The 12,773-nt window shown below is 46.1% G+C and overlaps 1 protein-coding gene across 2 annotated transcripts in view; it reads left to right on the top strand.

Annotated features, from left to right (window-relative positions):
- Positions 1-12,773, top strand: part of LOC133389123 (proton channel OTOP2-like) — a 20,849-nt gene extending 8,076 nt beyond the window's left edge. For both annotated transcript variants that reach the window (XM_061636199.1, XM_061636200.1), the window contains 3 exons: positions 341-468; positions 1,313-2,232; positions 11,350-12,773. In XM_061636199.1, coding sequence (XP_061492183.1) covers positions 341-468; positions 1,313-2,232; positions 11,350-11,577 — 1,276 coding nt within the window. In that variant the 3' untranslated portion in view covers positions 11,578-12,773. The remainder of the gene's footprint in view (positions 1-340; positions 469-1,312; positions 2,233-11,349) is intronic.

The following is a 12,773-nucleotide window of genomic DNA, read 5'->3' as shown; positions in this document are numbered from 1 at the left end:
TAATATACAGGATTAGCCATAACCAAACAGACATGAGGGAGGCAGGAAGCAGTCGTAGCAAAAGGGTGTGGATAATTCAGGAGGAATCATGGGAGGATTTGAAAAGTGCAGATGGGGCAACCACGCAGAGGAATATGGGTAAACTGTTGGCAGCCTTGTAAGAGCTAGCAGACAGACTGCTGGTGCATGAAATGGGTGTGAAAATGCTAATGGCTGGGGAAAACAGCTAAAATTGGGGTCTGGGAACCTCCACCCAACTCTGAACCAGAATGACTAAGGGAGGGTGAAATGCAATGATCTTGCATTGATCCCCCTCCTTCTTTCTCTCTGTGGCTTCTAGGTTTGGGCTGATGCACACTCTAGCCACTAATGTGCTCCTGTGGATGAGTGTGGTGCTGGATGAGTCCATGAAGCAGCTAGAAGAATTTTATGATGCTCACAAGGGAGAGACTTCCCAGGCCTCCCATGGTACAAACCCTCCTTCTCATCATGGGAGGGAGCTATCAAACAGCAGAGAGCTACAAATGGCCTGGCTAGATTTGTGACAAAGTATAGCGCTGGCTTAATCCTAAAAAGTGACCAATGGCAGGGACTGAATCCAAGGGTCTTTTTTATTTACTTACTACATTTGTACAGCGACCCGAGAATGAACATCCTCTGGGTGCTCACATACTGTCTATGGTCTTCTTTCCAGCAGATGTGACCCCTACTTTGCCATCTACTTCTGAGCCCCTCACACTAAGGACAGGGAAACAGCTGAGACTCACCCCAGATTTCCTTCTGGTCAGCATATGGAGAAAGGATTTGGCCCCAGTAACACAAGGAGACGTCCCCTATAGTATGCAGCCTTGTATGTATGCAGCTCTGCAGCTACCTCACCCATTTTTCTCCTTTGCACCCCCTCCCCAGTGCTGTAAAGCCCCAACATTCTGCTTCACCTGAGCTTTCCCCTGGATTGAGCCATTTTCCATCCTTGCTTCATCCACCACCACCATGATCACTATGCCTCCTAGACATGCTGTTCCATCTCATACCATTCCTTTGAGTGAAGGGCCCCCATCCTTCAAATATGACAGTGTGAACCTAATTACACCTGCAGCTTTGCAGATACAGCCAGCATGCAGCTCTCCCTTCCCGCAGCACCTGTTCTGAAAGGAATAAAGTTGTCATAATAAGGGAGCTTGATTAGATGTAGAAAGCAAGTGAGATAGGATGGCCATCCCTTCCAGTTAGAAGTCGTCCTGCAGCTTTTTCTGTTGTTCTGCTAAACTTAAGCATACCTCCTAGCACAAGCCTCATGTTCTTCTTGCAGGTGGGTACAACACCAACAGCTGTGTCTGCACCACCAGCCTTTGCCACATCTTTGCAGAAGGTGCTGCCTACCTGTATCCCTTCAACATTGAGTTTAGCCTCTTCTCTTCTACAATGCTGTACATCATCTGGAAGAACACTGGGCGGCAAACCCTTCACCAAGAGCCCCAGCTCACTCACAGGGCACACTTCCATCTCAGTGGGGCTTTTGTTGGCCTGGTGCTAGGAGCCTTGGCCATTTCAGCAACTTTCGGGGTGATGATCTCCTTTGGAGTGCTTGCCAAGTCTCCTGAAACCATTCCTGAAGCCCTTCGAACATACTACATCTTCAACTCTGTGCTCTTATCTGCCATGTTCTTGGCAACTCTGATTGGCATTGCCTCCTACAGAATGAAACAGAAAGCTGCAGCTCTCCCTTCTGACAAGAGTGTGGTAAGAAACTTAGATGTAACCTTGCTTCTGGGCAGCTCCTGTGGTCCCCTCATGGTATCCATCTACTCTTTGGTTGCAATCTTCTTTCTTCATACCAATGGTGGCCTCTACCTCCTGGACTTCTGCTTCTCCCTCTGCAAGACCATCCAGATCTTGGGACAGAATCTCTTCATTACTGAAGCTATGTACTCTAGCCTCTTTCATGAGCCAGATGCCCAAGACAATAGCAACTCTGCTGGTGACAACTGGGTTTTCTCCATTTCCAGAGGTCCTACAGAGCAGGACAGCAATAGACCTTGCTCCAAAACCCACACACTGACCCGCATCATGACCAGTTTGGAGAATCAGCTCCCCAGGCATTTGTCCGACTGTGGTGGTGACCCATCTCTCTTCCACATTTCACACATTCAAGGAGAACCTAAAAAGCAAAGTATCAGAAGGAAGATCTTACAAAACATCTCAATTCTCCTTATCTTCTACAACATCTCGGTGAGTTGGTTTAAACCAGATCTGGTGGGTGAGCTGGAAGGAGTTAATCTGACCCAGCTTTGCCCACCTGGATACTTGGTGCAGCACTGGCACAGGTTGCAGGGACAGGGGGAAGAGGTTGCTGTGGTCTACAGAACTTCTATCTCTGTCACCAGGAAACCATTTTGTCTTGATGCTGGCTTTGAGGGTGTCAAGCCAAGGAGACTGTAAACTAGGGTTGCTGCTGGTGTACCATCCACCCTGCTGCCCAACAGCTTCTCTGACTGAGCTGGCAGAGGCTGTCTCAGCTGTGGTATTGGAGGAACCCAGAATAATAGTCCTGGGTGATTTCAATGTCCATACTGAGAAGGCCTCTACTGTTCTAGCTCAAGACTTCCTGGCCTCCATGATGACCATGGGGCTGTCTCAAATTGTCACCAGCCTGAAGCATAAGGCAGGACACACCCTCAATTTGGTTTTTGCTCCAGATGGAGGAAGGGGTGATCTGGAGATGGGGGGAACATCACCCCATTGTCATGGTCAGACCACTTCCTGGTGAAATTTAGACTTACAGCTCTGATCCTTCCCTGCAGGGGTGGTGGACAGATTAAGATTTTCCACCCCCAGAGACTAACGGAATCCACTCGATTCCTGAATGCCCTGGGGGAGTTCCCAGTAGACAGAGCAGGTGACCCAGTTGAAGCCCTTGACATGCTGTGGAACAGCGAAGTGCATCAGGCTCTTAACATGGTTGCCCCTGTGCCCCCTCTCCTGCATTGTGGAGCCCAGTTTGCACCCTGGTACACCAGTGAACTAAGAGCAATGAAACAGACTGGATGGCAGCTAGACCACAAGGGGCAAAAGACATGCTGTGAGGCTGATTGGGCATGAGTAAAACATCATAACCGTGCTTACTGTGTGGCGCTGAGGGCGGTGAAGAAGGCCCACTTCTCTGCCACCATCACATCCTCAAGTAGTCATCCAGTGGAGCTTTTTCATATTGTAAGGCATCTGTTGATATCAACTCCAGGAAATGGAGTTTTAGACCCTTCCGAGACCCACTGTGAATTGTTTGCAAGGCACTTTGAGGGTAAAGTTGCTTGCCTCCGTAGCAATCTTGATGCCCAATCCACATCTACTGTAGTTCCCAGTGAGATGTCCAGTGCAACGTCTGCTGCAACTTCTTGGGATGGGTTTCAGTTGATGCGGCCTCATGATGTGGACAAGGTGCTTGTGACGATGTGGCCAGCAACATGTCCTCTCGACCCTTGCCCTTCTTGGCTTATTAAAGCTTGCCGAGGAGGTTTGACCAAGTGGATCCAGGGTGTGGTCGATGCATCATTGTGGGAGGGAGTGGTTCCAGCTGCCCTGACAGAGGTGGTGATCCGACCGCTCCTGAAAAAGCCCACCCTGGACCCATTGGTTTCTAACAACCACCACCAGCAGGGCCGGTTCCAAAGGGCAGCCAGGTGGGGCACTGGCTGAGGGCCCCTGGGGCTACAGGGGCCCCTGAGGGCCCCCTCTGCTCCCCTTCCGCGATTCACGGCAGGATCGCTGCCGCGGATTGCACGGCAAGAGCTTTGGGCTCCGCCATTCCCTTGCTTAACCTACCTAGTCCTGTGGTTGCACACGCAGTGCTGCCCTTAACAAAGATGGCGACTGAGGTTTCCCTAAGGCATCCCTGCCATGAGCCAAGATGGCGGCAGAGGCTTCAGCCCCTTAGGGAAACCTTAGCCACCATCTTTGTTAAGGGCAGCGCTGTGTGTGCAACCACAGAACAGCTGAGAAAGGTAGGTTAAGCAAGGGAATGGTGGGGTGTGCGATCCGTGGCAGCAATCCTGCCACGAAGCATGGAAGAGGAGCGCTGGGGCCTGTGGCAGGCTTGTGCCCAAGGGCCCCGGCATGTCTGGGGCCGGCCCTGACTGCCTGGTCACAAATACCTCCCTTTTAGGGAAGGTGATTGAGAGAGTTGTGGTGCAGCAATTGCAAGTATTCTTGGATGAAACAGATTATCTTGACCCATTCCAATCTAGGTTCAGGCCTGGTTATGGGACTGAATTGGCCGTGGTCACCCTGGAGAAGGATGGGGGGATTGTGACCCTGTTATTCTTACTCGATCTCTCGGCAGCTTTTGATACTATTGACCATGGTATTCTTCTGGGCCAACTTAGTGAGATGGGTATCTGAGGCACTGTTTTGCAGTGGTTCTGATCCTACCTCCAGGGTTGTTTTCAGAGAATAGCATTGGGTGATTGTCTTTTGGCCTCCTGGCAGTTGTGCTCTGGAGTGCCACAAGTTACCATCTTATCCCCAATATGATTTAATATCTATATGAAGCCCTTGGGAGCAGTCATCAGGAGATTTGGGGCGAGGTGTCAGCAGTAAGCTGATGATGCCCAGCTCTATTTCTCTGTAACATCTGAATCAGGAGAGGCTGTGCAAGCCCTGGACTGCTGCCTGGACTCGGTGGTGGGCTGGTCGAGGGCCAATAAACTGACTCTCACTCCTAGCAAGATGGAGACGCTGTGGGTTGGTGGTTCCTGAGTTCGGATAAACTGGTCAGTTGTCTGCTTTGGATGGGGTTGTACTCCCTCTGAAAGAGCAGGTCCGTAGTCTGGGGGTGCTCCTGGATCCATCTTTGTCGCTAGAGGCCCAGGTGACCTCAATGGCTAGGAGTGCCTTTCACCAGCTTCAGTTGGTAAGACAGCTGCAACCATTTCTGGACCAGGATAGCCTGAACACTGTTGTCCATGCACTGGTAACCTCCAGGCTGGATTATTGTAATGCGCTCTATGTGGGGCTGCCCTTGAGGTTGGTCCGGAAGCTGCAGCTGGTGCAAAACGCGGTGGCACGACTGCTCACTGAGGGAGGGTATTGCCAACGTCACCCCATTGCTTGAAATAATTGCACTGGCTACCCATTAGCTACTGGGCTACGTTCAAGGTCCTGGTTTTGGTGTACAAAGCCCTATACAGCTTTGGACTAGGATACCTGAAAGATCATCTTACCCCTTATATACCAAGTCAATCACTACACCTCTGTGGGTGAAAGCCTCCAGCAGATACGATCTTATCAGGAGGTCCCTTCCGCACAACATAAGAAGCAGACCTTCAGTGTAGTGGCACCTACCCTTTGGAATTCCCTCCCCTTAAATATTAGACAGGCACTATCTCATCTTTTTGGTGCCTACTGAAAACCTTCTTCTTGCAACAAGCCTTTCAAGTAGAGACCTTATCCCAATCTGCGTCTGTGATGGAATTGCTTTTTAAGATGTATTTAAAGCTTTTTTATATAAGATGTTTTTAAAGATGTTTTGTTTTAATATATTTTAAAGTCTGTTTTATGCTGTTTTAGAGTGTCTTTAGAGTTTTTGTTTGCCGCCCTGGGCTCCTACTAGGAGGAAGGGCAGGGTATACATTTAATAAATAAATAAATAAATAATCTAGAGCTGGGACCAAAATTGGGGAGGGGAGTAGATTCCACTTCCATGGACTTTGCACAATGTGTGCCTAGGAGACTCTCTGCAGGCAGGAACCAGACATTCCACTACAGAACTGAGACAGTAGTCTCTGTTGGTTTAGTTTTGATAACATGATCAGCCTATGTCAGCAAGCTAGGTCTTAGCCCAGGCCCAATGAAGACTTGTGTACTGTAGGAATAACTATACTTTGCGCTCACTAGGCCCAAACCAAGTTATTTAACCTCAGTGTCACTAACCTTTTCAGGCCACTGAGCACATTTAGAATTTTGAGAAAGTGTCATGAACACCAATCATGAAATAGCTGTCGTGGGGCCATAGTATAGCACAACATGGCTGCCATAGGCAGTATGGCATAATACAAAATGGTTGATACCAGGGCTGGCACCAGAGGGCGGCCAGGTTGGGCCTTGGCTGAGCACCCCTGAAGGGCCCCTCCATAGGGTGGGTGGATGGGTAGCTCTCCCTTTTGCGATCCGCAGCAGCATTCGCTCCCGACCCTGCCATGGATCACAGAGAGGGAGCTCCCAGGTACCCCCCTACTACCACAGGCCATTATGCCTGCCTGCATGTCCCACCTACCTCTCCCTTGAAGTAGATGCTGGCTGCGCTGCGGGTGCAAGCCTGCCATCAACCAAGATAGCGGCCGAGGTTTCCCTAAGGGGCTGATGCCCCTGCCGCCATCTTGGTTGATGGCAGGAATGCACACACATAGCCCACATGCGTGCCATCAACCAAGATGGCAGCAGAGGCATCAGCCCCTTAGGGAAGCCTTGGCCGCCATCTTGGTTGATGGCAGGCGCACACACACACTGCAGGCAACATTCACTTCAAGGGAAAGGTAGGTAGATGTGGCGTGTGTGCAGGTTCCGGAGCAGTCTGGTGCCCAAGGGTCCTGGCATGCCTGGCGCTGGCCCTAGTTGATATATCTAAAAGAACAGAAAGACAGACAGGAGTTTCTGGGAGGAACAGTGAGATAATGAATGAATGAATGAAAGGTATGGGCATCCCCCACTACGACCAGCCACCCCATGAATGGGAAAAGAATACCTTCAGGGTTGGATACTCTCCTACATTCAGTGGTGGATGATGAAGGTGCCTTTTTATCAGCCCACACTGTGCTCATTCAGAAAGAAGCTCTTTGCACCTTTTCCCTTATAGCAGGGGTGGTGGTGGTGGTGGAGGAATGCCTCCACAGGGTTTTTTTAAAATTGTCTTCTTTTTAATTTGTGACTTGACAGACAATGACAGCCTCCATTTAAAGAATGATGGCTTGTTTTAAGAACAAGAACAATTTAAGAATAGGACCCTCTGAAAAATTCAGTGAATAAGGCAGGGCAAGTATACAACAAAAGCCTCATCTGGAAGAGCACCCAAAAGTCTCCTCACTCAAGTCTTTCCCTGACTGAGGGTGGATTTTTCATGATCACAATCACTCTATAATTACTTAAGTGATCCTGAAAAAGAAGTCTGTATAGTAACATGACTCTTGAAGAGTTAAATATTACCTTGTATTATACATAATACTTTGCATTATGGGCTAGAGTTAGACTCCACCCCTTGGACTTTCCTTTGCTCTGCTTTTCAGTTTCAATTGTGCTGTCTACCAAGCCACCAAAAAGAAGCAGGTTTGCCTGCCTGCAGTAAGAAGTAAGTTTGTTTATTCTGCAGTTATTATAATGAGTAGAGCAAGATTGGGTGCTTATTGCTAAGGGGGAAATATAAGAGATAACTTAAAGTAATCTGAAAAAATGGCTTCCCTAAGTTACCCTTTAGTCTTTTAAAAGCACTCACTGCACTCAAAATCATAGTGGCCATGTTTCTTCTTTTTCTTGAGTACTTGATGGCAAAGGATGAAAACAGCTCTAGAGGAATAGAAATATTGGTGTGTATACTACAGCTAGCTAGTTAGCTGGCTGGACACCTGACTCAGACCTAATTTCTGATTTTCCCAGTTATGTACAGCTCAGCATGAGGCCTTTTCAGGGTTTCTAGACAGAAAAATCAACCCAGCAAGCAATAATAAAAAAAATCCAATTGCTTTCCACAGTTAGTTTCCATTTGCGTAGTTAGTCCTTTATATAGTAGCCAGTTAAAATGTTTTCCCTTGATTATCTAACAGGAAGAAAAAATCTAAAGGTCAGGAACAAGATTAGAAGGAGTGATTCTCATGGAGAACTTAAACACACCCTAAAGTATTTATTTTCCCTCTGCCCTTCTCTAAATTTGTACTATGAACAAGTTTGTTTTTCAGGTGTACTCTATAACTGAGATACCTAAGGCAGTCAAAGCCAAGCTCAGGAACTCACTGTTGTTACCAAAATAGTTCAGTTCATGAAGAATCAGAACACAGGGACAGAACACAGGTGAAAGAGGACTATAGCTATAGGCAAAGTCAAGCTTTTGAGTCTGGTATTCCTGGGGATCTCTCTCTCAAAAAAAAGGTGAGATAAACCAACAGATTAAATTTAATGTAAATTAACACACTCTCTTGATAGAGGAGGAGTGAGGGGGAAAGTCACTGCCTTTCCCTTCCTTAGCCTGGCCCTCACATCCACTCCACCAGTGGGAGGTGGGGGTGGCATTATGCGCCTCTCCCCACCACCCAAATGTCCCACCTAGAAAAGTGGCTGCCCCTGCTAACAAGGGCTTGCTATAGGGCTGACCTATTCTCTGTTCAGAATGGATGGGTATCCAATCTTGGCATCCAGTGAAAAGTGGGCATGTTTAAGGAGGCATAGTAGAGGCTGAGCCACTGCAAACAGGAACTGAGCAGGAAGAGCAAAAGGTCTCTTGCGCATTGTGGATTTTTGAGGGGATGTTTACTGAAACCTTTGCAGGCACCGTAGGAGGTACTGGTGGGAACACTGATGCCTGCAGGTGCCACATTGGTGATCCTTCTAATACGCCAACGTGGATTGATGTCATTTCTTAAAATGTTACATTTTATTACCTTACAACTATCAAATATCAATGTTACAGAAAGAAATAAAATATATTCAAAGTTCATTCACCCCAATTCAGTATTATAGCCTATATATAAGAGGCAACATTAGAAACCTATCATACACTATCGAACTTCATGATAGATCCCTCAGAGCAAAGGAAAGACGTTACTCCTAGTAGCAGTTCACGTTCCAAAATGTCCTAAACAATTCCTCGTCTTCTGTGAACTTCCTGCCTGATATGAACACATGAAGACTTTTATTCACCATTGCCAAATTCCACAGTTTGATCCACCAAATTGTTAACTGAATAACCTTTTTTTCCCAGTATGTTACACAAATTAATCTTGCCGTGATGTTACTGGTTTTGGTGGTGCTCCAAGCCCAAGCCTAGTTCACTAGCACTGCTACCACACCCATGAAGGAAGGGAAAATGTGTTCTGCTCTCTTCTGGGGTGGGGTGGGGGTGGCACCAGCAGTGATTAAGAAGATGCAAAGCTCTGGAACACCAAAACAGTGACAGCTTCATCTCTAGAGTTTCCTGTTAAAATTATCTACAAGAGACCATCTTAGCCAAGCATGACAAATATTAAGTGGACAGCATGCCTTGCTTGCCTAATAGTATTTGTAGACTAGCTTTGCAAAAGTAGTTCTTGTGTTTGTTCCAAGTGGGAGAATCGAAGTGAGCAGTAGAGGGCAGTAGTGATCAGTAGTAACAGAAAGTCTTGTGGCACCTTAAAGACTAGCAAAGTGTATTATTATGATGTAAGCTTTCATGTACTGGAGTCCATTTCATCAGATGCATCTAATAAAGTGCACTCTAGTTCATAAAGGTTCTACTATAATGTGCACAAGACTATAAGATGTGTTTTCTGCAACAGGCTAACACAACTACCCCTCTGGAAATTGTTAAAGAGCAGTAAGCACTCATAAAATAGCTAATTGGCGTATGGCATTAGTCATCTAATAAACTGCAATTGGTACTTTACACCGCTAAGACAAGATCTGCTATTACAAATCCTTGTCTCCTGGTTCCAAAAATGTACTTATTTGTTAGTTTACCTTTTATCCAATTTTGTGTTGTTTTAGTTGCTGCTGCAAACAGTATCCAGGAAACAGCACAACAGTGACTTAGTTGAGAGTACCTATGCAGCCAGCAGCACATTTGTAAACATGTTTGCTTGAAAGAACATCTACCGTGGCTTAGTTCTCATAAACAGCAAAGGAGGAGGTAAACCGGTTTTTGAACAGGCAGCATCAGAATGCAGCTGGTGGCTCATGACTGAAATATACCAAGAGTAGATGAACCTCGAGAACTAGCATGACAGGGAGAAGACTAGGCAAGAACTCTTCTCCCTAGTTTTCTATCTGCAGGAAAAAATTATTTTATTTTATTTTTGGTGTAATGGATCGTTCAAGCATATGAGTCCCTACTTGTGATCTGAAGAGGTACAGTTGAGAAGCTGGTTTATATCCTCCTCTACTGTTTGTGAGAATAAGGCCTAAGTTAATGTAACATGCTTGGAAGTATGTGTTGGCAGAGTTGGACTGTGGATCAGCAGCAGCGTGACAGATTCCTACAACCCTCCCGGAGCTGTGTCAATTCAGAATGCAGGAGATGGACTTGAGATTTCCTCCACTCTTCAAACTTTAATTCCCTGGAAAACAAGTGTGTCAAAGATAAATATTCTAACCAAATCTTCTCAACATGCTGCTTTTTAATGTCCACACAAAAGGAAGGGGAAATATTCCTGAGTGTTCTATGCTCTACCTCCTGCATTCTATAGCAGAACAGGCCATGGATCACTGAACAATGTTCTTTTTCTGAACATGTAGATTGGCTCAAAGATCACCTTTCAGTCTGGTATATGAACACTTCTGATTGCTGTTCGTGTGCTTGAGAAAGCAGGAGAGTGCCAGTTAAAATCAAATGCGCATTCTAGTCAATGTAGATTTCCATATACTTTATAGGCATATAAAATGCTAAAACTGTGGGGGATTTTACCACAGGTGTAGGGAACCTTTGGCCCTCCAGAAGTTGCTGAACAAAAACTCCCACCTGCCCTGGCAAGCATGGCCATGGATGATACGAGTTGTAGTTCAGTAACATCTGGAGGGCCAAGGGTTCCCCACACCTACTTTACAACAAGGATAGGAAATCTGTGGCCCTCCAGATGTTGTTGGGCTACAGCTCTAGCCATCAGCTATGCTAGCTGGGGCCAATGGGAGTTGCAGTCCAGCAACATCTGGAAGGCCACAGGTTACCCCCCTCATCCCTGCTTTACAAGTTATGGGAAATAAAAACATTTCCCTTCAAAATGTCAGCAAATACTGTAATATATAATGAGGAAAAGCATGTAGTAATACATGTCCCACAGCCTTAGTAATTCATAGTTCCTGGATGTATGTTTACCTTCTGTTTTAGATATGTAAATTGCTTCGACATGTTATAGCAGCCACTGCAGAGGCATGCAGCAAACAGAGGAGAGATTGTCTCCCCCTTAAAGCAGGGGTGAGGAACCTGTAGCCCTCCAAATGTTGTTGGACTACAGCTCCCATTATTCCTTATCACTAACCATGGTAGTTCAAGCAACATCTGGAGGGACACAGGTTTCCCATTGCTGCCTTGAAGTACAAGACAGCCCCAATGTGACAGCTAATTGTGTTGAACCAATAGGTTTATATTCCTTTTCCCTGTCTCCTTTGTTTGACTAGGTGTGGATTCTATATGCCTACGGCACCCGCCCACATCTGGTGAGCCAGATTGAGCAGTCTTTCTATGGTTTCACACTCTGGGCCATTGTGGTCAAGATTTCCCTGCCACTGGGCATCTTTTACCGCATGCATTCAGTGGCCAGTCTCTTTGAAGTTTACTGCAAGACCTGCCGAGCACCAGCCTTGGAACAACCAATGTGTCCAAACTTCATGGGCAGACCAGCATAAGTGGACATATGAATGAAGCTAGAAGGAGCTGCCCCTTATAGAATGGAGAGTTGCTATGCTATCTGCCCATGTACCAACCATACTTTCTCTCACCTAAATACACATATCAGTGTTACTAACTGGTACACTTCACAGGGAGACCAAACTACACAGCATGGATCCAACATGCCTCAGACTATCCCTCTTAAGTCCAAATAGCATCTGTATGATTAACTGAGAAAGTCCATTCTATAAGAGATGGGCTCAGCCCCCACAGCAAGTCTACCTGATCTCCAGTAGCTTTAGTCGATTTTGCTCGCAGTTTCACTCCTAAGGAAAGAAGTAATGAGACCTTTATGTGTATACTTGATATACATTTTATTGTATTGCTGTGTAGTGCATGCAGGTGAAAGACACTTGAAGGCTATCCCTTAAATAATCAGTGGGGAACCTGTGCCTTTCCAGATGTTATTTGGACTACACCTCCCATCATCCCTGACCAATAGTCCATGCTGGCTGGATCTGATATGAGTTTGACTTCAACAACATCTAGAGGGTTCCCCATCCCTGCCTTAAAGGTTTATTTCAGGAAAACAAGTGGATTTTCAACATCCCTAATTGATGGCTTTACACTATCCTAAACACATGCAATGATGAATCCCCTTACTGCTGTATTAAGTCAATTGTATTATACAGATCCTGACATTACATGTTAAATGCCCCCCAGATTAGTATCTGGAGAAGAGAAGGAGAATACAGGAGTTCACCTGCTGTGCATAACCAAACATGTATGATGCAGGGACCAATAAAGCTGTTCTTCATGCAGCGTTCTCATCTCCCTTTGAAAACTTCACAAAGCCCCAAACAAAGTATATTTAAACAGCACTGCAAGTTTTTAATGGGATGATTTGTCTTCTAGCCAAGGATAAGTAGGGTCAAGTACTTTTAAACAGTATGTTTTAGTTTAAGATGTTATATAATATGGGCTTTCTTTATTACATATCTCTAGTCAAAAAGCCATGTTCCCTTGTGAACAATCTTCCAGGGGCCACATTCCAGTGCTGGACAGGGCCAGAAGAAAAAAGTGGATGGAGCAATAGATGTGGCTCTTATCTTTGTACAGTAGGCTACATACACTAGCCACACAAAAGTTAGATGATTCTATACACACACACACACTTCCATCCAGGCAAGCAAGTTCACATTAACACAGTTCC

The sequence above is a fragment of the Rhineura floridana genome, chromosome 7, assembly GCF_030035675.1.
Source record: "Rhineura floridana isolate rRhiFlo1 chromosome 7, rRhiFlo1.hap2, whole genome shotgun sequence".
NCBI classification, from domain to species: domain Eukaryota; kingdom Metazoa; phylum Chordata; class Lepidosauria; order Squamata; family Rhineuridae; genus Rhineura; species Rhineura floridana.
This window is presented reverse-complemented; position numbering and strand designations above follow the sequence as displayed.